Raw genomic sequence first — 27,889 nt, forward strand, 5'->3', positions numbered from 1 at the left:
ACATTCGATGATAGCAATGCAAATCACTAATAGTATAATCTGTAATGAGCTAATTGCATACATTTAGTCAGCATAACAAGGTCTCAAATTGCATCGTGCAACAAAAGGAATCCTCATCTAACCTCAAATTAGCATCGGCATGTGGGACTTCATGCAAAAACAATTTAGCAACATTAATTTGGAAAAACTCCTAACTAGGGTTCTTATAAAAAATCAGCAGTTGGTTACCTAAAAGAAACACAATGCAATTGTACAATTTCCTTTCATATTTACCAATTACAATCAGCATTCAAGGAAGTCTTCGTCTCACAGGTACCGTTTCTCGATCAGCATGGGACGGGGCAAAGGGGCAGGGGTGGACGGGGCAATTGCCTCACGGCGGCAAAATAAAACTACTACTTCATGCAAAGGGATCAAAGTTAAAGTCTCTAGGGCAAGAATCATATAAAGTCTCTTTCTCTCGATTAGAGAAAGCATCAAAGTCTCTTTCAAAATGGCGTCGCAGCAAGGTCGGCCATAATAGCTACGGAATGGCGCAATGTCGGGCAATAGCTGGTAAAAGCTATTTTCTTCTCGTGCACCTGGTTTAAATAGACAACAGTTCAAATCCAGTAGGGTCTTCCATTGGAGGGTTCACCAACTTGGCAACACAGAGCAGACAGAGACTTTCAATCTGCCTCGGAGCGCCCTGCCTGGGTGCTCCAGCCAATCTGAACGCTGCTGTCATGCTACAAGCATGACAGCAGCGTTTGGATTGGCCGCAGGGCAGGCTGGGAGTCTGTGCCTACAGCAGAGGAGAGGTGTGGTGGTGACGAGAAAGGTAAGTGTGATTTTTTTTTTTATTAAACATGCCTCCACCCCTTTAAAGCACCCCAAGCCACTCCTGTTTAGGTGGGCAGAAATGTTCCATAAGAGTAATTTTATGGAATAACAGAATAGTATGCTAGAGAATTTGGCATGGTTTTTGTGCAAAGTTTTGTTGCCGTGTTTTCTCTGGTAAGGTGCTAACTGATTTAGAAGTGGTGATTTGGGAAATGCAACTATGAAAGTTGTCTTACAGTTGCTAATGACCCAATAACATAAGAAACATCCTACAGCCGTTAGCCTTCCCTAAAAGTCCCGACCAAGCTTTTAAATGCTATTTCTCTTGATTAGTTTACAATGAACGAGACTGTTTACCGCTTGACCCATCTGCATTGATTCAATGTGAGTCCCGGTGCTTAATGTAATTATTTACAAAATGTTATATATTGTAGTCTTACTGTAAAAGAAGCACATGGAATACCAATGATTACATACAATTAATACAGCTGTGTGATTCCAACCAGTACTCTGCGATCATGACTATCTTCTGATTTACATTTAAGAACGGCTGTAGATGCAAAGACGGATTTCGAGGGAATGGACTTCAGTGTGAACCTATTAACACCTGTTTGGCTCAAAGCGAGAAGTGTCACCCTCTGGTAAGTTTCCTTGTGAAATGACAACCAATTGAAGTTCATATAGTAGAGCCCTTCTTCTTAAGAATAACTGTAGTATACGAACCAAAGAAAGGACTCAAGCTTTAACCTATAATTGTTTGAACTGTTCTTGTGTTTGTTCATCGTGTTCTATTTACCGGGCCGGCTTTAGGGCAGTGCGACTGGTGCGGCCGCACTGGGTGCTGACCTGGAAGGCGGGCACTGATCTGAGGGGGTTGCTGTGTTGAGCAATAGCTTGGAATTTAAAAGCATCTGCTACACAGTTCTTTTTACGTCCAGCTTTCAGGCAGCAATAAAAATGTCAAGAATACTCTTGGGACTAATGTTCCTGCTTGAGAGAAATCAGAGCTTTGTCTAGTGGCAGTTTTGACTCACCATAAAGTAGCATAGAGGGTTAATACAGTGATGTAATGAAGGTCGTCAGAGCTTCTGCAGTGCAGGTGGGCCCCTGGGCTCCAAGGGGCCTCCTCAGGATAGTGTCCTGACCTGAGAGCTCCTGAGTGAGTTCGGAGGGGGACCACTCCATTTACTTTGCCAGAGGCCCCCTCAAGTTTTGTTATGCAACTGGGTGAATATGCCTGCTGCAAAGAGCAGATCTGTATTTTATGTGGATACCTGAGTGGAGTAGTTAAGCAAGCCTTTACCAGTGCTTTAAGAGAAATCAGGGCCCATATTTATGGATGGTTAACGTTGTAGTTGTGCCATTTATTTTGGTGTTAATATGGTGCTAACCTAACACCATATTTATATTCTGACGCTAGACCGTCTAGATTCAAAATATTGGAGTTAGCACCATGTTTAGGATGCACAAACCCATCTTGCGTCAATGAGATGCAAGGTAGGCATTTCCGTCCTAAACACAACACTAACTCCCTAGCGCCATACTTAACTCCTGACGCTGAAGCGACGCGCAAGGAGGAGACAAACCTAAATAATGGCGTAAAGCCCACTTAGTTCCATTATTTAACACCTGGGTCAGACCAGGCGTTAGAGTGCAGGTAGGTCTAACACCATGGAATGGGCGCAAAGATGCCCACCCCAAGCCCCAGCAACACCACCACTCACTCCACAGAGACACTACAGGAGAAGGGAGCCCACCCCGGTTAAGTTGCAGGTAAGTGTATGTGTGTGTTGTGCCAATGGGGGCCCCTTACATGGGGTCCTCTGCCTGGCACTGGGTATGTTGGACTTGCCCGGGGTACACTGGTCCCCTGTGTTGGGCATTGGGGTGGTGGGCATGACTCCTGTCATACTTAGACAGAAGTCATTTTTGGGCTGCTTGTGCATCAAAAAAATGACGCTAGGCTGACTAGCGGCAGAATTTTTGCCACTAACCAGCTTAACGTAATTTCTCACCTACTAGCGCCATTCCCCTAGTGCTATTCCCCCCCTCCCGGGCTAGTATCTTTTTTTTTTTATGAAAGCCATTCCTTAGTGCCATCTTGCATTGTTACATAAATATGGCGCAGGGATGGCTTTAAGGAATGGCATTAGCTTGTTTTAAGAAAAATGATGCACTACTACGTTAGCGCAGTTGTGCTCCATTTGTCATAAATAGGGGCATAAATGTATGTGAGAGAGGGGCTATGGAGAGAGATGGGGCACTTTTGCTGGATGGTAGTGAGGGAACCCAGGGAGGAGGTGTCATGGTGCGGCACCAAAGAGGATTGTTGCGCCGGGCGCCACCAGTGCTGATGGCCGGCTCCGTCAATATAGCCTAAAATAAGTCGCAAATAATTGTGCAGTAAATTTCAATTGACCCTTCACAGGAAAGTGAAATTGTACAAAATACATTGAGTAAAATAAAGTCCTTGTTATGAGCATAGAAATAGTACTGTTGGGAAGACGAACATAGGTGGAGTAATAGCAGATTAATAAACTGTGACATATGGTCAAAAGGGCAGCCTCACTGGAAAAGTAATTCAAGTGTAATTTATTGTCCACACTAGTTACAAATGTTCCACATGGCAGCTTCCATATCTTTTTCTTTGTAGGAGTATTAGACAAGGGCACAGCACCACTTAGAAGAGAACCAAAGCCATTTTACCCACTGCAAAATTTTATGAGACCTCGCTCATGAAATCTTTTATCATAAAATAATGTAATTCTAACACAGTCGTGTTTTTAAATGTAATTAACTCTGTAAACAAAAGTAATCTTTTAATTGTAACAAAGGACCTTTGTTCCCTGATATTATAAAGAAGAATGAGGGAAAAGGGCCTGGAGTCTATTTCAACTTCTATCAAGCGTCAATACTTTTTAAATATCTTGGTCAAGACACTTGCCCGTCTGCTCCACGTTGGCACCCAGAGCTTCCTGTGAACCCAGTTTACACACAGCCAACACTGTGTAACCTCCTTGGATGGATAATACCCCAATAGTCACTTTGATTGCTGGAGCACGTCCTCCCCTCTAAAAGACTTCAGTTAGGGCTAGAGAAGGCTAGCAGGTTTTATGGCTGTCTTCCCTTTGGTTGCCTTGGAATCGTCTTTGCTACTCCTGGTTTGAGGCGCCATGAAGGTGGAAGCAGGAATGGAAAAAAGCTTCTGTAGTTTTCACTCCATACTCTACCCTAGCCCTTCGGTCACAAGTAGGAGGCTGTTGAGAGGTAAAGGCGAGACAAGACATCAAACTTCAAGCATGATGTCACTTAGCCTACTCTTGGCATTGTGATGAACAATGTCCTTGGCTGCACTGCTCTTTTTCCCTCTCCCTTATTCGACCTCCTTTCTTTTGGCACCTTTATGTAATCCTCTTTTCCACCCTCCCAGCCATTAATCACATTTAATGCCAGCTCTGCTTTGTCTCAGGGCCTCTTCTCTTGTCCTATCACCAGTTCCTTGCATTGCTCCCTCATCTAATTTGCTCTCTGTCTGTTTCCCTTCTCATGTCCTATGACCATATGTGTCACCCTTTCTGAAGCATTCAAGCACTGCCCCATCTTTTTCCTACGGTCCTTTCCCACTATGTCTCCCTCCTCTTTTCTTCCTTCCTCTTTCCACCTTACACTCCCTCAATCTGATCCCTGGCCCCATGTCTCCACCACACATCCCCTCCCTGTCTGCTTTTTGACGCAGCGCCGGTGCCTTACACCACCTTCATCATTGACTACATCTTTGCAGCCATCTGATCCTCGCCCTTCCATCACAATGCACTTTTTTCATGCTCTTCCCGTGCACCAGTGGACGTGGCATCTGCTTATCCTTCCGATATCTTATATGCAATAAAATATGAGTCAAGCATGTGAGGACAATCTTCTACAGCTACAAATGATAAAGTCTTATGTAACAGTTATTGGGTTACCCCTTACTTCAGAGCTCCACCAAGTGGTGCAAATCTTTTTCAAATAAAATATTTATATAGGAGCGTTGTTTTAACGCTCACGAACTAAACAAGAACTTGCAATGCAATGGATCTTGCGGTTGCTCAAATTAGAGGTATTGGACTTTTCTTGCCACATAGATTGAAAATGAAAATTCAAACAGTTGACATAAGTGAGTCGATTCAAAGCGCCACGGCCACCATGAGCATGAACGCGAAGGAGAGACACAAAAGGAAAAAGAAGTTTGCTCAGTCAAACATATCGGCAAACATGCAATTATCCACGTAACAAGGCCGATGGCCAAGGCGGTAACAAAACTGCCACAAGGAGGGACAAATGTGAAGCATTTACCAATGATAACAAAGGATTTTTGAAAGGCAAGCCCATGAACGAGTGATAGTGATGGGCATACAGTGGGCGTGGCTAAAAGCCCACATAGATACGAACACGTCGGAAAAGTGCTCGACCTAAAAACAGGAGTGTCCTGGCAAATCCGGGACTCCTGGTCACCCAACTCTCAGAGGTGCTGGTAATTTGGCCCCAGACCAGATGAGGCTGGGTGCCAGTGCAGCTGACCTTCCGGGGAAATGTTCTCAGTTGTGCACACATAGGGGCTGTTATGAGGTGCAAGGAGGATCCAACCAGTCACACTGACAATAAACCCAGAAAGATAACTGAATGTGTTGCACACATGCTGCGAATATCTGGCACAAGTTAAAATCCTAGCAGGGCAGAGCCAGCTTTCTGTTTGATCCATCCTAGGTCAATCACACTGGTACCGTCGACGCTGGTGATGAAGCAGGCGAAAAAGAAAATTCGGTTTACACTTTGTTAGGGTGACTAGAACTTTAAGGCCAAAAACCGGGACATTTCATAAAAAATAGAAAGACTACAATTTTACTTTAGCCGAGCGCACAGAATGATACCGCTCATCAGCACAGAATTACAGAAGAGGTACTAAGAACATTAAAAAAATTAAATTTTTAAAGCCAGTATAATGCCTTTGAATTAAATTGCTTTCTGATAACACCTGCTAACTATCTCTTCTTTGCAAAACAAAAAAAATCACTTCCCACAGTTTTCAGGCACCCCTCTCTAAAAACCAGGACATGAGCTAAATTTCCCGAAATCTGCCAGGACAGTAGGGGAAAAACCAGGACTGTCTGGGCAGATCCGGGACACCTGGTCACCTTACACTTTGTGCAGTATCAGTCATTGGTGATTAGCATGTGTGAGTTGTTTACACCAGCTGGAGTGCAGTGACTTTCCCCTCTGGACCTCTTTGCTGCCAATCACTATAAGCCTGTTGTATGCATTTGATTTGCACTTTTTCACAGCTGCATATAGTGCTGCATGCCCCTGATGAGACTCCATAGCGCTTGAAGTGGACGCATTGCACGCTAATCCACGCATTTTGGACCATGACTGGAAAGTGGAATGGCACTTATTGTAGTGTAAACCTTTTCCCAATATGTATCTAGAACATTGATATTTGAATGGTAAAGCCAGTGTGGGTGCCAGAGTGTGATGGGAGGCAGCGCCAGAGTGTGGTGGGAGGCAGCACCAGGGTGTGATGGGAGGCAGCGCACACACGCAGCAGATGCTGCTGACGCGATGAACAACTTTCTACCTGTTGCTGCATCAGGAGGGGACAACAACCCCGGGATGAGGCCACTGCCGCTGTGTGAAGTCCTTGCAGAGGGCGACTGTTCACAGCAGAAACCTCTTGTTGTTTTTCCAGCATGTTTATTTGTGCAAGTATGACCTCCTTCTCTGTGCTAAGGGGTTTTATAGCACAGCCACACATGCCAATAGACACGACTCAGGTGGGAGACTCCTGATTTTTAGAGCATAAATGAATACATTTTGGCTGTCTCCCGCCTGAAATTGCCTCCTGCTCCAATAGAAGTCAATGTGTGAAATACATTCTCCCAATTAGGGTTTGTAAAATCTCCCACTTTCCTCTTCTAAAATGTTGGCATGTATGGGCACAAGGACGAGAAAGTGCCCTGTGCCATCACTGCTGTGAGCCCAGAGGAGATTGTATAAAATGGGATGCAGGGCCTGCACTTGGTTTTACAATCAGGTATGAAGAAACCTGTGCCCAGTCTGGGTTTATGCACTCACAATGTCCCTCTTGAGTTTTAACGGGCAGCCTTGTGATCGGGTAACCGATCTCACAGAATGTTTCTGCACTTTACCCCCGTTGTAAGTGGCAGAACTACAAATCAAGTGCCGACCCAATGCTAAGAACCAGTGTTATTACCTGGGTGTTTTTTCCTCAATTTACTGCAGTGCTATTAATGAGGTCTTTGGCAGTAATGTTTCACATAGAGCACACAGCTTTAGCATTTATTTATTTTTTAATGTTTAAACTGTTCTGCTTGTCTCCTTTCATGTCATTCAGAGCACACAGCGTTGCCCATAGACATCACTTTGTACCATTGGAGTGTCTCAACCAGTTTTCATTTACTCTGTGAATTCTGTGGCTTGCAGCCTTGTATTTACAATGAGGAAAATCAAAACTACAAGGGTTAGAATAAAACAGTAACATTACACTGAGAGTGGAGAAGGTGCCGACGCCAGACATGGAACCAGGGCTACCAACTTTCCACTATCACTCTGCAGGACACTGTGCCCAGGAGGCCTCAAAACGTGCTCACTGGGGATCAAGTGAACTAGGAATCACTAGGCCCAGTTTTGCAGTTTCATTCCGTAATCCCATACTATGAATTAAGCCATATTAAAACTATAACTCGATCAGAATTGAGGGGGATTGCTATTCATACAGTTTTTGAGCTCCGATCCTTTTGCCACCTCCTGTAGTCAGCCTTGGCTGCTCACTTGTGCCACTTTTGAGAGATAAGTGTACAACAAGCATTTTTGCCTTGCATTTCAACAAAGCTCTGTTGGAGTTAGCAGAGCAGCCTGAGAAGATTTATGGCCTCAGTAAAGGAGATAAGTAATGCCCTGTGGGCGATATCATGAGTGCTGCCAGGAAGGAGCCTTGGGGAGAGAGAGAGACTCTGCGATGCCATGCAAGGGACAATGGTGTTTGTTCAGTAAAATGCGCTTATTTTAGGAGCCGTTTGTTTAGTAAAATAAGCTTATATGAGGAGCCGGGTACGAGGGCAGCACTGGGGTAAAGCCAAAATAAATGTCAGTGACATTGGTGGAGGTGGGAGGAACGGAATGCTGCAATACAACTCAGGCAGCTACCAGCCTAAAACACGCACACACGCCAAGTGAAAGGGGACCACCAAAGAAAAATATGATCTGTCACAGAAACAGATAAAGAAACGTAAGTGAAACAATACAGTAGTTGGTCACTGCTCTGAAACATAAAAAGGAGGGAGAAAAAGGCAGAACTGACCACTAGCGAGCAAGAACTTTTAAAGGACGCTGCAACCAACAAATGAAATAGTTTCAACCCACAGTATAAGTATACTTAAGTATACACCAGGTCTAATGCTTACGCTCAACCTAAAAATAAAACGGTGCTGGATATCGTTGAAAGTAGGGGTGTCAGTAAGGGAAGAGGAAAATATGTTTAAAGCCTGTTAGAGAGCTAGAGACCTCTCAAAATTCTTCAGAGAAGATCGGCGTCTTTATGAAGGAAGGTTTTCAATGATTCAAACAATCTATTTTCATTATTTTGAATGCTTACCTAGGAATCGAGTAATAATATTTTGCTTGAGACCTTATTTTGGCTCCTAGCAAATACAGAGGAAATACTTGGGAAAAAATTGCAAAATCCATATCAAACAGCAATTGCTGATAAATGATTTCACATGTCTAATAGAGTTTTCAACAAATGCATCCTAGTCCATTTGTGAACTTTGTTAAAAAAAAAAAAAAAAGTGAAGCAACCTAATTTTGATTTCAGTGTAATTCTATATTGTTCATCTGGAATACGAGCAAAATGTTTTTCCCCAATTCATATGGAACCACAAAAAAATTGAGTGAAGTTCGTTTTACTCCAGTTTCATCATAATTTTTTTTAACAACTGCTGTTTTCTCCATTATCAGTTACGCAAGCAGAACACAGTTTAAATATTTGTATCATTGTAGCCTTGCAAAGTTAAATGTACCAGACCCTATGTATGTTTATTCTTTATATGTTCAATAGTGTTGCTAATGAACATCAGTTTTTGAAGGCAGTTTCCAGCTATAGCTAAAATCGCCCTAGCTAGCAATATGTCCACGTTGTTGGCTCTCACATTCTCTTTATGAAGACACAACTATTAAATTAAGAACATCCCACCATACTATAATTTATAATCAGTAGTTTTATCCTCCATTAGTATGAGATCATATGACTTAGGATATCAAATTGTGTGATCTAAACTCACAGTGCTTAAAATGTGCCTAATCCATGTATTGTATTCACAGACATTCCATGTTATTGTCAGAAAGATACAGATATAGATTTTTTTATTTTAGGCCACATGTCAGCTGACTTCGTCGGGCTTCTGGGAATGTGCTTGCCAAGAAGGCTACCAAGGAGATGGTTCCTTATGCTTTGGAAATGCAATGATTGTAAGTTAAACTAACAGCATGTACCTGCACAGTTGCTCTGTAAAACAAAATTCTAATTAAAAGATCAAGGTGTCAGGTTGTTAATGAATGTCCCATTTTAACCAATAGAATATTTTGACATGCAGCAATATCTTCCTGATGATTGTGAGACTGTAGGATGCTTTTAAAACACTGTGTTCAGTGGCCAGATCGATTTAGGTGCTCATCAAGACTCAATACAAACCCACTCCTCCTTGCTATAGGCTCCTGACAACAGCAGAGACAATTTCCTCATGTCATACATTAGTACTTATTGCATTTTATATGTATTCATTTATCCCTTGTTTTAGTAAGATACTCCCTCATGGGACTACTTAAGAGTCCCGTCAGTTGTTTTGGAGTTGATTTACAACAATGGTTAGACAAAGAGGGCTTCAGCTAAAGTTGGATACCTTGTAGAAAAGATACGTCTTCACATCTATCCTGAATTCAAAACAATATATTTCTAGGCAAAGAAACCATCAGAGTAGAATGACCAACTGAGCTTCAATGGGAGAGAGAGGTCACAGTATAAATCTGAGCAGGAACTGAGCTCCCATACTGCATAAATAGAAGGCCCATGGAGGTAAACCGGTTTTTGCCTATAAGCAGCAAGGCTAACTTTCAGAAATAAAGTACAAAATCAACCGAAGAAAACTACAAATCAAGTTTAGTTTAAAAACAAAAAATTTCACAAAAGGGAGATAGGTGATTCAGGAACTATTAAGGAAAATCGAACATTCACTGTAAGTCAAAGGGGACAGCAGTAATTTTAAAATAAGAACAAAATCTCTTTCCTCCTAGAAACCATACCAAGGACCTATCAACCAAGCAAGGCTGAAGAGTGAATGCAGTAAGAAAGATATTGGAGATTGGGAATGTCAAAATGTATAAATTCATGCTTGATTGTATATAGTGGGTCTAATCAGAAGTACTACTTGAAGAAAGTTAACAGTGGCTTGACGGATTGTTGAACAGCAAGGATATCCATTGTGAACTATAAACTGATCACCCTATTACAGACAATCTGTAAAATTGCAGAGAGGATAGTATTAAAAAAATAACAAATCAGTTGGAAAAAGGGGGATACCATGATGTGAGGTAACTTGCCTTTAGTCTTGGCAGAGGAAAAGAGGCTACCATGGTACTTTGACACGGTGGGCCACAAGACAATGATTCAGCACCTAAGCCACTTAGAAATAAATGTTGCAGTTTTGAGTTGGATCACTTCTTGATTGAGGAACTGCTCATTCAAAGTCATGCTACCACTGTATTGTTCAATGCCACAGGCAGTTTCCTGCAGAGTCCCTCGTGGATCTTCCCTGTCATATATCCTATTTAAAGTATACATATACACTAATTTCACTTATTAGATATTTTGAGTGCACAGTGGTATCCCGTGCAGATTCATCTTAATTGATTACATTTGGACCAAAATGCACTACCAACATCTTCAAATATTTTAACATACCTTACTGTAATGCAGTTAAGATGGCAATACTGAGATGGGTAATTGCACATAAAGATAGCAAAGATCTCTCTGGTCTACTGTCTTGGGCCGGCTCCCTCCACTGTGACTAATGTTAAGTCATTTGGTTTCTATCTAGGTGATCTTCCGTCTATGAAACAGCAGGTTAAAGACCTATCATCTTCATTTTTTCCACTTAATGTTGTTCGGAAAGTCCCCTATTTTCTATCTAAAGATTTACATAAACTAGTACTCTCAGGAAGAATACTATCCAGAAATGACTATTGTAACATACTGTATTAAGGTCTTCATTCTGCATCATGGTTACAGAGAATTCAAAATCTTGCTATTACAATTATTTGTTATTTGAGCAAATATGATCACATTGCTTCAGTAAGAATTGAACTGTGCTGGCTCCTACTCTGATGTTAATGATCTTCCAGAATACAAAATTTCACTCTAGCTAACAGATTCCCGCGCTGTTGCCCAGGAGAGAACTGAGCTTTAATTCACATTTGTTATTTGCTGCTGTACGATTTAAGTCTACATCTAGGGAATGATCTCTTGTTGTGGATCAAACCTATGGATTCGTACATGGGATTTCATAAGGCCTTGAAAACTTTTCTATTCTATTAGGTTACTTGTATACCTTGCATGTGTTTTTTGTCAACTATTGCTGTCCCTGGGATGAACGATGTGCATGGTGTTCTGCTCTAGTCCAGGTTTTTTCTTGGAATTGTAGTCTTGTTTATTCCATTATAAAACAAGACTACAAGTCTCAGATTTCAAAGAATTGGAGCAGCACATCACGCATGGAGTTGTAAAACTTGGCAGTTTTGGCTGTGAGAGTTGCCTCATGGCTGATTAAATATCACAGAGCATTTCCTGTAGAAGATGATTAAGCTGTCTACCTTCTGAGGTCTTCCAGACAGGAAATGTATTTACTTTGTTACTAGCATTACATTATTCCCTCCCTTGGTTAAACAGGAGACAGTGGCCTTGCGCACAGGGTGGAAGCAGAAAGCCCACGAAAAGCCCAAGGCTTAATACACTTTTTTACACATTATTCACCATTTTACTGAAGGCCCAGAAAATCTCCAGCCTTTTGTCTCCCTTCAAAGAGTAGCCGGTCTGGTTTGCCTTCTGCGCAAATTAATTGATTGCCCCTCCCCAGCCCATTGGTGTAATTATCTTAAATTCATTCATGGATGCATCATGTATAAAAAATCTCTCACAAATTCAGATTGGTAAAAGGCAATTAAAAAATGTTTTACAAATTCAGGGGGTCATTCTGACCCAGGCGGGCGGCGGGAGCCGCCCGCCTGGAGGGAACAGCCAGAATACCGCTGCGCGGTCAAAAGACCGCCGCGGGTATTCTGGGTTTCCCACTGGGCTGGCGGGCGACCGCCAAAAGGCCGCCCGCCAGCCCAGTGGGAAACACCCCTCCATGAGGATGCCGGCTCCGAATGGAGCCGGTGGAGTGGAGGATGTGCGACGGGTGCAGTAGCACCCGTCGCGAATTTCAGTGTCTGCTAGGCAGACACTGAAATTCAGGGTGGGGCCCTCTTACGGGGGCCCCTGCAGTGCCCATGCCATTGGCATGGGCACTGCAGGGGCCCTCAGGGGCCCCACGACACCCCATACCGCCATCCTTCGGCCGCCAGGAACAGGATGGCGGTCAGAATCCCCATGGTGGCGCAGCAAGCTGCGCCGCCATGGAGGATTCTACAGGGCAGCGAAAAACCGGTGGGAGACCGCTGGTTTTCCCTTTCTGGCCGCGGCTGAACCACCGCGGTCAGAATACCCTGGGCAGCACCGCCAGCCTGTTGGCGGTGCTCCCGCGGACCACGGCCCTGGCGGTTTTGTACCGCCAGGGTCGTAATCACCCCTTCAGTGTTTTGACCTAAATAACATAAACCTACCAGGTACAAAATAAATGCCTGCAACGAGATCTAAAGTATTAATCTAGGCCAAAGATACAATCTTGAGGAGTTGTACAGCTGCAAGCAGGACATGTCAGCTTTTCTGCATTGCCCAGGGAGGCCAGAGGCCAGATGACATGTGTCTAGCTGTGGAGAGAATATTCTATACAAGGTCCACAAAAATAAGCACGGATTTACCTGGACTATCCAGACTGTGCTACAGCACAGGCAAGATAAGTCACGTTTTGTTGGCCACTAATATTTGACACACACCATAAACAGTTGTGTATATTTACAGAGCCCTTAATTACACATAATTAGGATTTTTTTTACCTTGACCTAATTCACCCTCCACGTTCTGCTTCTCCCACAAAGTTCAGACTTGCTACAAGCTCCTCCAATGCATCCGCCTTGGTTTCGCCATTATGGATCTCTACCTTTCCATCTGTGGCCTATTATCTGTTAAGACCTTTAATTTCAAAGAAATAAACAAAAAGCACATTGCAACATGAGAGGTGCCTTTGAAACACAAGTGCAGCAGACAGCAGGCCCAGGGTACAAAGAGTCCTCAAGGGAACTTAGAAACGGGAGTTGAACATGGGAAACCTGCTGATGCATGCGGTACCAATCTTTGCTTTAAACATAGTCCTGAGGCCGGTGCACCTTAGAGTCCTCTCAGAGTACAGGAGCCACCTCAGACCAGGAGCATCGTAGATGAGTTCTAGAGCTACAAGGAGGCTTTCAATGCCCTTGAATATCCTCATTACCTAGAAACCTTGAAGAACCTGTTGAGCACACTCGTGTTGGGCTGCTTTCTGCAGCTTTTTGAATAAACACAGTGCAGAAGAGGAAGTAGTATGAAGCAACAGAAATTGAATTTTCAGTGCATTAAATCAGCCTGTAATTAGGTAGTCAGGCTGATACAATGAAAAGTATAAAGGATAAACTTACTCTAGAAAAATCATCGAGTCCGGACAGAGAGCATCCAAAAGGAGAGATCCCTTTGGTAGACGAATGCATTCTCTATGTAGAGGTGCTCTGTGTAGGTGGTGGTAAAAGTCACTGCAGCATGTAACCATTAAGTTTGTTCCACCTTGACTACTTTACATCACTGTTACTTGTGAATTTATTGTGGACAGAGATCACGTTGTGTCGCTTCCGGTCACATCATCAGTACATCATCAGTTTCACTTCCTCTGCCTTTATGATTTTGATGATATGAGAATAGTGCTAGAGAGTGTTTCGTTAACCATTTTAAAGTATCACCATAGAACCAAAGGCATGTATGTGGCTAGAGAAACTAATAGTTAAACAGGTAACTTCATGAGACAACGTGAACACTCGAGTAATAAGTGCACTAATTCACTCGCCCAAGTACATTATATCTGGTTCTATTGTAAGAGCACCTGGTTTCCCAACATTTCCATGGTGAGCTATCATTTATTACACTATAGCTGCTATACGCTAGGAGATTTGCGGGGGTGGAATTCCCACTGACTAATGGTGACCTGTTCTGGAACGAATGTGCATCTCCCTCACTTCATATCCAGGAGAAATGCATGATTGTCTTCCTTTTTCTCTGAACAGGAGCTGGCATCTATTCCAGAAGCTGCTGGATTTTCTGAATGGGTCAAGGTGAGTACCCCATGCTTGTATGTTGCCTGCTATTGAGTTTTAAATTCAGTAAACCAGCGCTCTGTCATGCTAATACCTGTACAGAGCGACCAGTGCCCACGCCACAGTTGACCAGGTCCAGACTTGCAGACTCAAGCATTATCCCAGCGAATCCTCTGGATATCCTTGCAAAGGACAGCAGGTGCGTAGGGGACAACATGACATGTCATACAAGACATCTGTGACATAGAATGAACAAACAGGGCGATTATTCAGCGGCAAGGATGATAGACAAATGAGACTTGCACACAGCTGTTTGCACACAGTATATACTAGAGCTGGTCCCCATTTTTGCACTGTACTACCATAGTGTGTTAAATTTGTCTCTGGTGAGAAGAATTGGCATATAATAAGCACCAAATCTATGTTTGAAGTTTGCATTTAAAGCTGAAGATAAATTCAGTGAATACCTAAACAATAAAACATTTGCATGTCAGAATGCAAACCATAATTTTCATGTGGAAATGTGCCTTTTTTTAATGGATCACATTTCGGCCCGAAAATTACTGTGTGTGTGAAAAAATGCGACTGTTTTCCAAATCGGACAATAAAGTAATCTGTCATCGGCAGTTAAATTTAGATTTTTGCTGTTCAAAATGTTCCTGCGCTCGTCTGAGCTGAGCATTGGCAAATCTGTAACCGGGCAATTATATATTCGAGCAACTTGAGGGTGGTTTTGAGACAGCTTGACTGCAAAAACAAATATTTGTAGTTTGCGGGAAGTACGCTTTGGTACTGCAAAGAGACCACAATGTGGTTTCTTTAATACTGATTCGAAAGACGACTCGCCCTTATCAAACTAGGCAAAGGGCATTACTTTGATGCATGGACCATGCCTGGGCAGAGTTCTGCAACATGGAAGTCCACAAATTGTTGAAAAAACTTTGCCACGGTATGCGGAGTTTCGCGAGAGGGTCAGTTTGGATAAGTTGCGCTGTTCGACCTGATTTTCAGCGCCAGGAGTTTCTCCCACGCTATAAACTCAGCACAAATAGCAACACGTAGAGGGCGCTAACTTCCTTCCGCCACTCGAGTAGATTTTCTACTCAAACGGCAACATCCTCAATATGAGGCAGCTTTCTCATCCGGGGCGGGCACGACCTGCTGCGACTGCCCGTGTTCAGAAATCTTGCTTGCGTTTGCCAACGTAGCGATTTTTCTCGCTCACACTCGCCAACTTAATGTTGGCGAGCTGTGAGGGAGAAAAAACTCCACGTTACTTCACAGATTTTTTCGGAACTCTGCGCTCCAGGTGGGGCATGGAGTGGGCAAAACTCCACCGGTGGAGCTGAATTCTTTGCCCACCCCTATGCATGCTACCATTCCAGAACCTGTACTGGAGTGCATGGGCCCGGGAAGCAATGCTGCATGCGACGAAAAGGGGCATCTGGCATTTCGTCCCTTTAGCCATAGAGGGACATGAATTTGGAAGAAGACACTGAGGCCCACTGGACTGGGGAGACCTGATTCATTACCAAAGCCAGCCGAAAATCTCTTCGCCTGAACCGGCCACTCTGCGTCCACACACTGACCGGTCACTAGAGAAACAAATGCCTTTGTTTGTAATGGTTATCCACCACTCCCCCTCCTCAAAAGGTGGTGGGCCCTGTACACCTACCAGGGTACAAGGTGTGGTCACAACTCTCTGTTTTGGTTGTCAAAGAGCTCTAAAAGCACACATTCAAACTGCGTGTACCTGTCAAACTGCTAGGGCACTTGCTGTGTTAAATGACTTTGTAGAGCTGGCTCACAGCTGTTCAGACAGCGACTGAAGGTCTGTTTTTCAAAAAGCACCCTAAGAACTATCTCTGCGCAGGCTCATATAGGAGTGCAACTGGTGGTGTATTCAACATTAGAAAACCAAATTTACACACAACCATACCAACAAGGTGATAGTGTCACAATAGTTTCTGATCTAAAGTTATTTAGAAAATGACAGCAGTACCACCTAATTAGTAACTAACTGTCATACCATCTATTACATTATACAAAATGTGACATTTCAACAGACCAGCATGGGATCTCTGACTAAAGTATCTATATACTGCATTGATTTCTAGCCACCTAAGAAACAATTATTGATGAAAATCTTTTGAGAGCCATGGTCCCAGTCGTACAATGACATAAACATCGTGTTGCATTATACTGATGTGGAATGGTGGTAGTGTTGGATGTTAAGCCAGCTGCACATGGAAACGTAAAAAACAAAAACCTGCTGTGCCATCAGTTTTATATATATATATATATATATATATATATATTTATATATATATATATATATATATATATATATATATATATGCACACACACACACATATATATATATATATATATATACAGGGAGTGCAGAATTATTAGGCAAATGAGTATTTTGACCACATCATCCTCTTTATGCATGTTGTCTTACTCCAAGCTGTATAGGCTCGAAAGCCTACTACCAATTAAGCATATTAGGTGATGTGCATCTCTGTAATGAGAAGGGGTGTGGTCTAATGACATCAACACCCTATATCAGGTGTGCATAATTATTAGGCAACTTCCTTTCCTTTGGCAAAATGGGTCAAAAGAAGGACTTGACAGGCTCAGAAAAGTCAAAAATAGTGAGATATCTTGCAGAGGGATGCAGCACTCTTAAAATTGCAAAGCTTCTGAAGCGTGATCATCGAACAATCAAGCGTTTCATTCAAAATAGTCAACAGGGTCGCAAGAAGCGTGTGGAAAAACCAAGGCGCAAAATAACTGCCCATGAACTGAGAAAAGTCAAGCGTGCAGCTGCCACGATGCCACTTGCCACCAGTTTGGCCATATTTCAGAGCTGCAACATCACTGGAGTGCCCAAAAGCACAAGGTGTGCAATACTCAGAGACATGGCCAAGGTAAGAAAGGCTGAAAGACGACCACCACTGAACAAGACACACAAGCTGAAACGTCAAGACTGGGCCAAGAAATATCTCAAGACTGATTTTTCTAAGGTTTTATGGACTGATGAAATGAGAGTGAGTCTTGATGGGCCAGATGGATGGGCCCGTGGCTGGATTGGTAAAGGGCAGAGAGCTCCAGTCCGACTCAGACGCCTGCAAGGTGGAGGTGGAGTACTGGTTTGGGCTGGTATCATCAAAGATGAGCTTGTGGGGCCTTTTCGGGTTGAGGATGGAGTCAAGCTCAACTCCCAGTCCTACTGCCAGTTCCTGGAAGACACCTTCTTCAAGCAGTGGTACAGGAAGAAGTCTGCATCCTTCAAGAAAAACATGATTCTCATGCAGGACAATGCTCCATCACACGCGTCCAAGTACTCCACAGCGTGGCTGGCAAGAAAGGGTATAAAAGAAGGAAATCTAATGACATGGCCTCCTTGTTCACCTGATCTGAACCCCATTGAGAACCTGTGGTCCATCATCAAATGTGAGATTTACAAGGAGGGAAAACAGTACACCTCTCTGAACAGTGTCTGGGAGGCTGTGGTTGCTGCTGCACGCAATGTTGATGGTGAACAGATCAAAACACTGACAGAATCCATGGATGGCAGGCTTTTGAGTGTCCTTGCAAAGAAAGGTGGCTATATTGGTCACTGATTTGTTTTTGTTTTGTTTTTGAATGTCAGAAATGTATATTTGTGAATGTTGAGATGTTATATTGGTTTCACTGGTAATAATAAATAATTGAAATGGGTATATTTTTTTTTTGTTAAGTTGCCTAATAATTATGCACAGTAATAGTCACCTGCACACACAGATATCCCCCTAACATAGCTAAAACTAAAAACAAACTAAAAACTACTTCCAAAAATATTCAGCTTTGATATTAATGAGTTTTTTGGGTTCATTGAGAACATGGTTGTTGTTCAATAATAAAATTAATCCTCAAAAATACAACTTGCCTAATAATTCTGCACTCCCTGTATATATATATATAGATATATATATATATATATTGACAAATAGCTCTGCCACATGGCACTGTTGCCACATGCGTTTTCAATAATAAAAGAATAGAATATGTGTATTAAAACAGCAGTTGGTATTTTTCAAATGTACGGTGAATGGTGAAACCGGCATGTAAATACACCTCTCTGCTCTGAGTTTGATATTATACAATTCAATGCATTAACTAGTAAACTCTTGATATTTCCCATCCAGACCGTTCCTTCAATTGGCGCCATATTGTCCGAGACCATCAACATAACTGTGCTAGTGCCATCTATACAAGCTATCAATGTCATGAGCCAAGATGACAAAGCATTCTGGATGTCAAAGGAGAACCTTCCCACCTTGCTGAAGTACGTCAAAGTTGATTATTGCAGTCTTTACTGTGGGGACTCACACAATGCAAGTTGTTGACAGTGAAGCTACTAGCATTATTACCGCCATGATGGTGCCTTGATACATCTACCCTGATTGCCGTCATTGCACAAAGGCAACCGTGGCAATAAGTATGGTAATCTGTCCCCTCTTACCGCGATGATCTAGCTGGAGTAAACCTTGAGCATTTTCTGGGTGGAAAAAGGTCGGATCAAAGTTTGGGAAAGCTCACAACATAGAGGTTTATGGGTGTTTCCTAAATTCGAAGCAAACAACGCCTTGGAATACCCACTTCCAAGGCTGACCGAGGTGTTCGACCTTGTAAATGGATTTACAGCTGCCTGGAATCCCTTTGTGAATTCCTGGCAGGTGTAAAAAAAAAAAGAAGGTAAAGTTGGCCGTAAATGCACATATTTAAGACCACATATACCCTTTTGATTAGAGCATTTCGTGTTTAACCTAGCACTAATAGTTATTATGCACTTATAATGCATTCTTTGTAGTAGAAAAGCAAAATATTATTTTTCAAGTTTTTTATTTTTTTATTTTTTAAACAAGTATACAGTTTTGCGTTCTTAATTGTGCGTATTTCTATTTCAGAAGTCATATTTTAAAGGGTGTGTACAGTTTGGATGAATTGCGGAACTCCACGGCTCAAATGGTGGCACCTCTTCTTCCGAACAGTTTACTCCATCTGTCTATTGAGAATGGGGTAAAGTGATGATTTGAAAACTATTCCTTTATGTTGTAACGTGCACCATCTAATTCATTCATTGGGCACCATGGACCCTGTAAGGAAAGCAGAAGCAGGCTGTACGGTCCCCAGGTTTGCAGTCCTTCCGTCATTCTACCCGACCTGAGATTTAACCAGTCCTCTTCTATATATACGTTGAATTCAGATAGGCAGTATGAGTAAGAGGATGCCTGTCATGGCTTAATTGGGGATGAAGTAACCCCTAGATTAGGATGTCATTAATGTGCTGAAAGTGCAATGTGTAGATCAGACTGACTGATGCTGTCTCCCATCACAGAAATACAGGATGGTTGAAGAACTCTGCAAGATGGATATGAGAATGACAATCTAGCTACGTCTCTTAATCTACGGCCTGATTCACAAAGATTTTACTGTGACTTCCTCCTATAGTACTCCTCACTTATTTCTGAATTCCAGGAGTAAGCCCTAAGTTAGTTGGTGTACTACAATACTAAGGCACCCCTACTGGTAGCAAAATCTTTGTGAATTGATACCCATATGTCATAGACTTAATACCTTCAGCTCTCCATGCAGACCACCTCATGGTCAGTGGAAATATCTAACAGGTCAACACACAAGTGTCCCAAAGGAGAGGGCTACCTACATTGATCTGAGGGCAATATTTGCGCCCTGTTCCAGAATGGGGGCATCATGGAAATTATTTACTTTCAGATATGATTCAGGCAGATGATGACTGGATATTTAAAAGGCTGGTAGATTTGGGGTAGAATTAGTCATCTGTCATGAATCTGAGTGACACTGTTACTACTCCAATAAATACCTTTTGGTGCACACAACTAACTAATATGCACTAACCATCCGGGGAAGAGGGCCCTGTTTCAAACCAATATATCCACCTTGTTTTTTCTATAGTGGCAAGAAGTGGGTTTATATAAAAAAAGCAGTGTAAATTAGGCCAGATTAATCAAATTATTTTCTACCAACTGTATCTATGATAAATCTACTTGATACAGATAAAACACCATCAGAGCAATTAGTTCTCCCCATCTGTTTGGTACACTGTTCTCTCTCTCCTACCAGTTTCCCATGATTAAGAGACTGTATTTATATTTTCAGACATTCACTATACAAGGAGCTCATATCATTGAAGGGGATATTGCTACGACTAATGGACTTCTGCATATCATGGATAAGGTACTTGTGTGCATTTTGTAAAATATTTGAATGTTTACCTTTTTTAACCAAAATAGATCTATCAATGTTGATAATACACAGAGTATCATGGATATCAGGTTACCAAAATGTCAGAGATAGAAGTCATATTGCACACTATAATGACTATATGACTCTGGATAACATTAGAAGGTTATAGCCTTCTCTGACCCTCAACACTTAAACATCCTTGCAGTGTTCGAGGAAGAACTAGGGAGCAAGGAAGAAGTACAAACTACAGAAAATGCACAGGAATCTTCGAGCATTGTTCGCCATCTGTTGCAGCTGCTGCCTTCAGGACCCCCAAGATATTAGAGACTGCATTGGCGGCGCCATGGCAAACCAGGGGTGGTCCCTCTAGCCCACGCTTTTTGATGTACATTACCCCTTTGCCAGCATTAGGGGAGTCATTTGGGGTTCAGGTGGTATTAAATGCCAATGATACACAAAACATCCTCACTTGGGATAGAAACTCTCCCAATGCCCAGGGATGTTTTGTGGCCTATCCATCTGCAGTATTTGAGTGGATGGGCAATCTTCAATGTAACACAGCAAGACTGAAGTCTTAGTCTTAGGCTCTCCTTCTCCCACCTGGAGTTGTGATTTTTGGCCCAGCTTTGCCCCCCACCTCTTTCCCTGGTTACGTTGATCCATAACTTGGGTGTAAAGTTTGATAATGAACTCTCCCTCGGATCCCAAGTAGACAGAATGGTAGGAGTTTGTTATGGTCTGTTAAGTATTAAAAAAAATGTTTTGGGCTTGCTTCCGACACAGTGCCGAAAAATGGTCATCCATGTGGCTAAAATCTCAAGGCTGGACTACACAAATGCATTGGTTTGAAGCCTTCCTCTGCATCAACTTAAGAGACTTCAACTGGTACGGAATGCTGCCGCCCACCTACTGTTAGATCTTTAAAAACATGAGCATATTCAAGTACATCTCAGGGAGTTACACTGGCTGCCGATCCGTCAAAGGGTTGCAAGTAATGGTATGGCAATTTGCAGTGTATTTCTCTCACAAACTTCCCAAAATGCTTGTGAAAACTATAAATGGTACTACTAGTTCACTTGGATTTTCCATGTAAAATCCAGATGATTTGTTGTGATGAGATATAAAAGATAATAAACATATACCTATGTTTATTATCTTGTATATCTCATCTTTTATATCTCATACCCAATTTCAAAGCTGCAAAAAAATTTATTTTAAAGTTACCTTGTGAGAAAGCGCTAGATCAATTTTTAACGCAAATATAGCACTCCCTAGGAAATATTCATTGAAAAGCAAAGCAGGAAAAGGAAACTCTGCACACTATACATAGGGCAGCAAAAGGGATCAATGCAAGACTTTGCTCCCATATGAAAAACCGTTCACACTTCTAGTATTTATTGGTGTTTCCAGAGCACAAGCTCAGAGAGCAACAGATTTGGACATACCGTGCAGATTGTACTTTACACCTCACAAAATAGTGTTAATGTAGATGACAATATTCATTTTTCAGGAGTGGGGCGAATAGTGAACCAACTTTGGATTTACAAGGGTCATGAAATAGGATATTGTTAGAAATGGGGTATTTGGTCGGCAGTCAGGTTACCCCCTATCCAAGCAAGTACCCTCACTCTAGTCAGGATAAAAGAGAATCACACTCAGTTAACACCTGCTCACCCCCTTGGTAGCTTGGCATGAGCAGGCAGGCTTAACCTCAGAGATAATGTGTTAAGTATTTGTACAAACACACAAACACACAGTAATACAATGAACCACTACAAAATGACACAACACAGCGGTGTCGGGTACTTACTGCAGAGCGGTGGAGGTGAAGCGGCATCAGTTGTGAAGTTGGTCCTTTGGTTCCGGAAGTTACGAAGTCTGGCGAAGTCACGATGCTGTGAGGCAACCTTACGGGTCCGCGATAATGTTACAGTGCCGCAGGCACTGCAAGGGCGTCAGATGTCATGGACGTCGGACTTATGACACTCCGAAGTCAGCGAAGTCAAGCGGGATCAGCAGCTGCAGCAATGCGAAGCCTACAGGGTCATCGGGGTCGTCGCACTTCTGCGTGGTCATCGGCCTCGGGGCAGGCAGCATCGCGGTTCCGGACAGGGCCGTCCTTTATGAATTCACACGGCCTCATCTGGCATTGTTAGACAGGGTTTTCTCCAGAAATTCACTTCCAGGGGCCCAGGAACTGGAATGGCACCTTCTGGCAAGCTAGAGCCCACAGCAGGCAGACTCAGAACTGGGTGATGAAGCCTTTGCAGTCCCTGAAGCTTTAAAACAGGAGGGAAGCTCTACTCCAAGCCCTTGGAGATACCTCTCAAGCAGGAATGCAAAATAAAGTCCAGTTTCTGTCCCCTTGCACAGGCAGAAGCAGCAACTGCAGTATAGCCCAACACAGCACAGTCACAGGCCATGGCAACACTTCTCCTCAGCTCTTCAGCTTTTCTCTAGGCAGAGGTTCCTCTTGAATCCTTGAAGTAATCTGATTTTCTGTCAGAGTCACCAGAACCTCGGGGTCTGTGTACGTTCCCAACACGTCCACCACAGAACAGCTCCAAGACTCTGATAGATAAATCACAGAGACTGAGAGAGTTCAAGAGGGGAAGAGGGGATTAGGAAGGGAACAGCTGGGAAGGAGACCTGTAGTAAGAAAAAGGTTAGAACACACAATATGAAAATTATATCTCCTGAAATCAATACTAGACTATGATTCTAAGCCTAGTCACTCTGAAAACATGAACAATCTAAGAGTTAAGTTTAAAATGACTAAGTTTCAAGATGGCCGGATACCTGTAGGGGAATCAAGATGAATTAAATGAAAACTTTCTTATTCAAGTACCTTCCTTTACATGAGAATCAGAAAAACATTCTGACTAAATTTTAAACCAGTCATATAAATCCTGTTTTGAGAATGTATAATAGGACCATACAATATTGCATCTAGAAACTCTGGCCTTCTGTGTACTCTTAAAATGTTTCAACACAAATTGTGCATATTGCAGAGATATATATATATATATATATATATATATATATATATATATATATATATATATATATAGTAAACACCATAAAAGGATTGTGCACCATGAATAACACAATATGGATTCAGGAAACAAATCACATAACTTGTCAACTCGAATATTACATAATAAATATTTTAGAATAGTGGCATACAATAAACAGCATAAATTAAACTCGAGGAGAGAATCGTGCGTCTTGCCGATTCGAGTGTCACCATGTAAAATACCAAGAAATGGTAGCACGCAATGAATATCAAAGTCAAATCATCATTAATCGAATCGCGCGTCTTGCCGATTCGTAAAACATGATGTAAATGTCAAGAAATAACAGCTCACAATAAATAACAAGATCAAAGTACAATGAAACGAATGACGCTTCTTTTGCCGATTCTTAAACCACCATGTAAATGTCAAGAAATGGTAGCGCGCAATGAAAAACAAAGTTAAATCCTCATGAAACGAGTTGCGCGTCTTGCCAATTCGTAAAACATCATGTAAATGTCAAGAAATAGTAGCGCCCAATGGACAACAATGTTTAAACACCATAAAACGAATTGCGCGTCTTGCCGATTCTTAAGCAACCATGTCAATGTCAAGAAATGGTAGCACGCAATGAATAACAAAGTCAAACCTTTATGAAACAAATCGCGCGTCTTGCCTATTTGTAAACTACCATATAAATGTCAAGAAATGGTAGCGCGCAAGTAATCTGTTACTCATTTAAGAATTAAACCAAGAATATGAAAATTCTCAATAACGGTGTTGGGACAGTCCAACCACCGTCTTACCGCCTGGAACAATGATCACCAATGAAGGATGAAGGGCAGAAGACTGGAAGATCCAAATAGGCCGCCGGGACAGGAGCTCAGGAAGAAGCTGCTGCTCTGCACCGGGACCTCTGAATAGTGAGCACTGGGAGTTGGGCAGGCTCTCTTTTATAGAGTCTTGGCCCAGCCCAGAACCATGCCCAGGCATGTTGCAGGGAAAGTCTCTGGAAGGCCCTGGAAAGGGGCCACACACTAACACACTCTGAAAACCTGCAGCAATACATTGCAAAGGAACAGTATTTGTAAGAATATTAAAAGTAAGTTTTCAGGATTGAACTCTGCAATGCAAAAGGTTAAACCACAACATATCAGCACAATGCATAAATTACGTTGTTTTGAGAGTGCTGGGTTTTTGCATTTTTGTCGCCAATAGAGCGCGTACTGCTCTGGTGTTGACATTTTCATGGGTTTTGGGTCCTATACTTATACCCCTTTCTGCCTTTGAGGTAGGCCTACTTCAAAGGAAAGTCTCTGTTGTTCACAAATCCTGCTTTGCCCAGGCCAGGCCCTAGACACACACTAGGGGGTTGGAGACTGCATTGTGAGAGGGCAGGCACAGCCCATTCAGGTGGAAGTGCCCACTCCTCCCTCCACTCTAGCACAGATGGCTCATCAGGATATACAGGCTACACCCCAGCTCCCTTTGTCTCACTGTCTAGAGGGAATTTACAAACAGCCCAACTGTCAAACTTGACCCAGACAGGCGATCCATAAACAGAATGGTTTAAGCAAGAAAATGACCACTTTCTAAAAGTGGCTTTTTCAAACTAACCATCTAAAAACCAACTTCACTAAAAGATTTATTTTTAAATTGTGAGTTCAGAGACCCCTAGCTCCACATTTATATCTGCTCTCAAAGGGAATCTGCACTTTAAAGTTATTAAAAGGCAGCCTCTATGTTAACCTATGAGAGAGATAGGCCTTGCAACAGTGTAGCATGAATTTATCAGTATTTCACTGTTAGGACATGTAACACACATTAATACATTTCCCACCTTTAACATACACTGCACCCTGCCCATGGGGCTAAATAGGGCCTACCTTAGGGGTGCCTTACATTTATAAAAAGGGAAGGTTTAGGCCTAGAAAGTGGGTACACTTACCAAGTCAAATTGGCAGTTTAAAATTGCACACACAGACACTGCAGTGGTAGGTCTGAGACATATTTACAGGGCTACTAATGTGGGTGGCACAACCAGTGCTACAGGGCCACTAGTAGTGTTTGATTTACAGGCCCAGGGCACCTCTAGTGCACGTTACTAGTAAATCAAATATGCCAATCATGGATAAGCCAATTACACATACATTTTACATAGGAGCTCTTGCATTTTAGCACTGGTTAGCAGTGGTAAAGTGGCCAGAGTATCAGAAAACAGCAAAAACAAAGTCCAGCACACATCAGCTTCCTGGGAAGTAGAGGCAAAAAGTTAGAGGAGACCACACCAAGGATGCCAAGTCTAACAGATATTTTAGACAGTACTTTGTACCGCTCTCCAGTGCTCGAAATTGGAATTTAGATGTGGAGGTACTCATAACAGAGTTCCTCTTTGCTACTAAGAGGTGTCAGTATTCTTTCATTAAAAGTATTGCAACTCTGCTATCAATTGCTGCCACTCTTCCCTATAAAATAAAAAAGTGCTGGAACTCAGTACCTGCAGTTGTAAACCACTGCTCCTCTCTGGTCTTTCACACTATGTTGAAACGTTTCAATGATCGTAATTGTTGCGGCTAGTTTCTTCACTTGCTCCCACTCTCATACTTCTGCATTGATGGCTTTTCAAAATTGCACATAGTTTACGGGGACAGTGAAGGAAAGTAATGTTGGTGTTTTCAAAACAATTAGGATTTTTGTAGGCTTACACTCAAAAGCATTATTTGAACATTTTGAAAAAGTAAATTTCAGCATACATCTTATGTAAGATGTATAACAAAGCACCATCTATTCAAGTGTTTGTTTTTATATAATGTGGTGTCATTTTAGATTATTGTTCATTATATTATGCCGTGTGGATGAACAGATGTATTTTGTTTTGGCCCAGGTCTTGGCTCCATTGAGAAGTGTGAGTTCCCCGTTGCCCGATCTACTGACTCGATTAGGCCAGATGCCCGACTATTCTATCTTCCGGGGTTACATAATTGTAAGAAGTTTTATGCTTTGTGTAATCTTTGTTTTTCATTATTGATAATGTATCAGAAAGTGGTGTCAAACATATTATCTTCTTCCTTACATTGCTAGCAATACAATTTGGCAAAAGAAATTGAAGCAGCTGAAGCCTACACCATATTTGCTCCAAACAATAATGCAATTGAGAAATACAGTCGTGAAAAAGGAACAGCAACTTTGGTATGCATTTTTAAGTTTATTTTTATCTGATTTATTTCTATTGTCACCATTTTAGTGAAGAACATGACAACTTGTATACTATATAGATATGTCACCATTTTTATGCAGACCATCATGGGACTTTACATATATGTAGATAAACAGCATTATGGAATGACTGTACGTTTCAATAGAAACTAATATGCTGGCAGATGACAAGTGACAGTACAGAAGTATATCACTGACAGAGAAGCTTCTGGGAATGAACGCTTCAGCGCTGGTCAGTGGTGCTGGAACAATTGCAGGCTGAGGGTGCTGCCATCAACGTTAAATCACTGAAGTCATAGGGATTCTGAGAAATCCAAGCATCACATAAAGAAAATATGTCACAAATGAGCCACACCCATTCAGCAGTAGAGTGGTAAGAGTGTAGTATATAGCCGGTGTTGCATTTATGAGCACACTGTCACAAATATATTATTGAAGCATGGTGTGGTATCAAACTCTTATTTACAGGCAGCACGTTTCTCATTAAAATGATTCCTAAATGTGTGCAGACTTACAGTTTTACTGATTAAAACTACACAGCGCACAAACTGTAGTGTTTGGAAGTTGGGTTATAAGGAATAATTGTCATTTGCACACAACCAAGTAAAATGTCTCTATCTGTTTCAATCCTATTAAAATCTTTGTTTCCAAGTGCTTTACTTCTGCTTTCCTGTTTATTTATTTTGAAATGTGCACAGTTTATAGGTATTTCAATGTTGGTGTGTGTTGTATGCAAAGAACATCATCCAGCCTTTGCTTTCACACCATCAAGATTGTCACATAGTTCACTTTACAAAATCCTCACACCCTGCTCTAAGAGAAAGAAATCTAAACACCAGCCTCCATGTTAAAAGAATAACCTGGTGTTTGTAAGAAAACTAGACTTACATCTGACCTCTATCTTTGAAAGCACTGGAAACATGACAAAATAAAATGTGAAGTAATCTTTATTGCTCATTCACCTTGGAGGGCTCCAGTACACGTTTTGGGCTACGCAGCACTCCAAGCACCCCTGCTT

The 27,889-nt window shown here is 42.1% G+C and overlaps 1 protein-coding gene across 1 annotated transcript in view; it reads left to right on the forward strand.

The window, feature by feature from the left end:
• The window catches only part of STAB2 (stabilin 2), an 805,158-nt gene that overhangs the window by 372,180 nt on the left and 405,089 nt on the right, over positions 1 to 27,889 (forward strand). The window contains 8 exon segments of the mRNA XM_069228991.1: positions 1,368 to 1,463; positions 9,247 to 9,342; positions 14,338 to 14,385; positions 18,562 to 18,701; positions 19,324 to 19,435; positions 20,555 to 20,632; positions 26,540 to 26,638; positions 26,737 to 26,844. Coding sequence (XP_069085092.1) covers positions 1,368 to 1,463; positions 9,247 to 9,342; positions 14,338 to 14,385; positions 18,562 to 18,701; positions 19,324 to 19,435; positions 20,555 to 20,632; positions 26,540 to 26,638; positions 26,737 to 26,844 — 777 coding nt within the window.

This window comes from Pleurodeles waltl, chromosome 4_1 (assembly GCF_031143425.1).
Source record: "Pleurodeles waltl isolate 20211129_DDA chromosome 4_1, aPleWal1.hap1.20221129, whole genome shotgun sequence".
Classification (NCBI taxonomy): Eukaryota; Metazoa; Chordata; class Amphibia; order Caudata; family Salamandridae; genus Pleurodeles; species Pleurodeles waltl.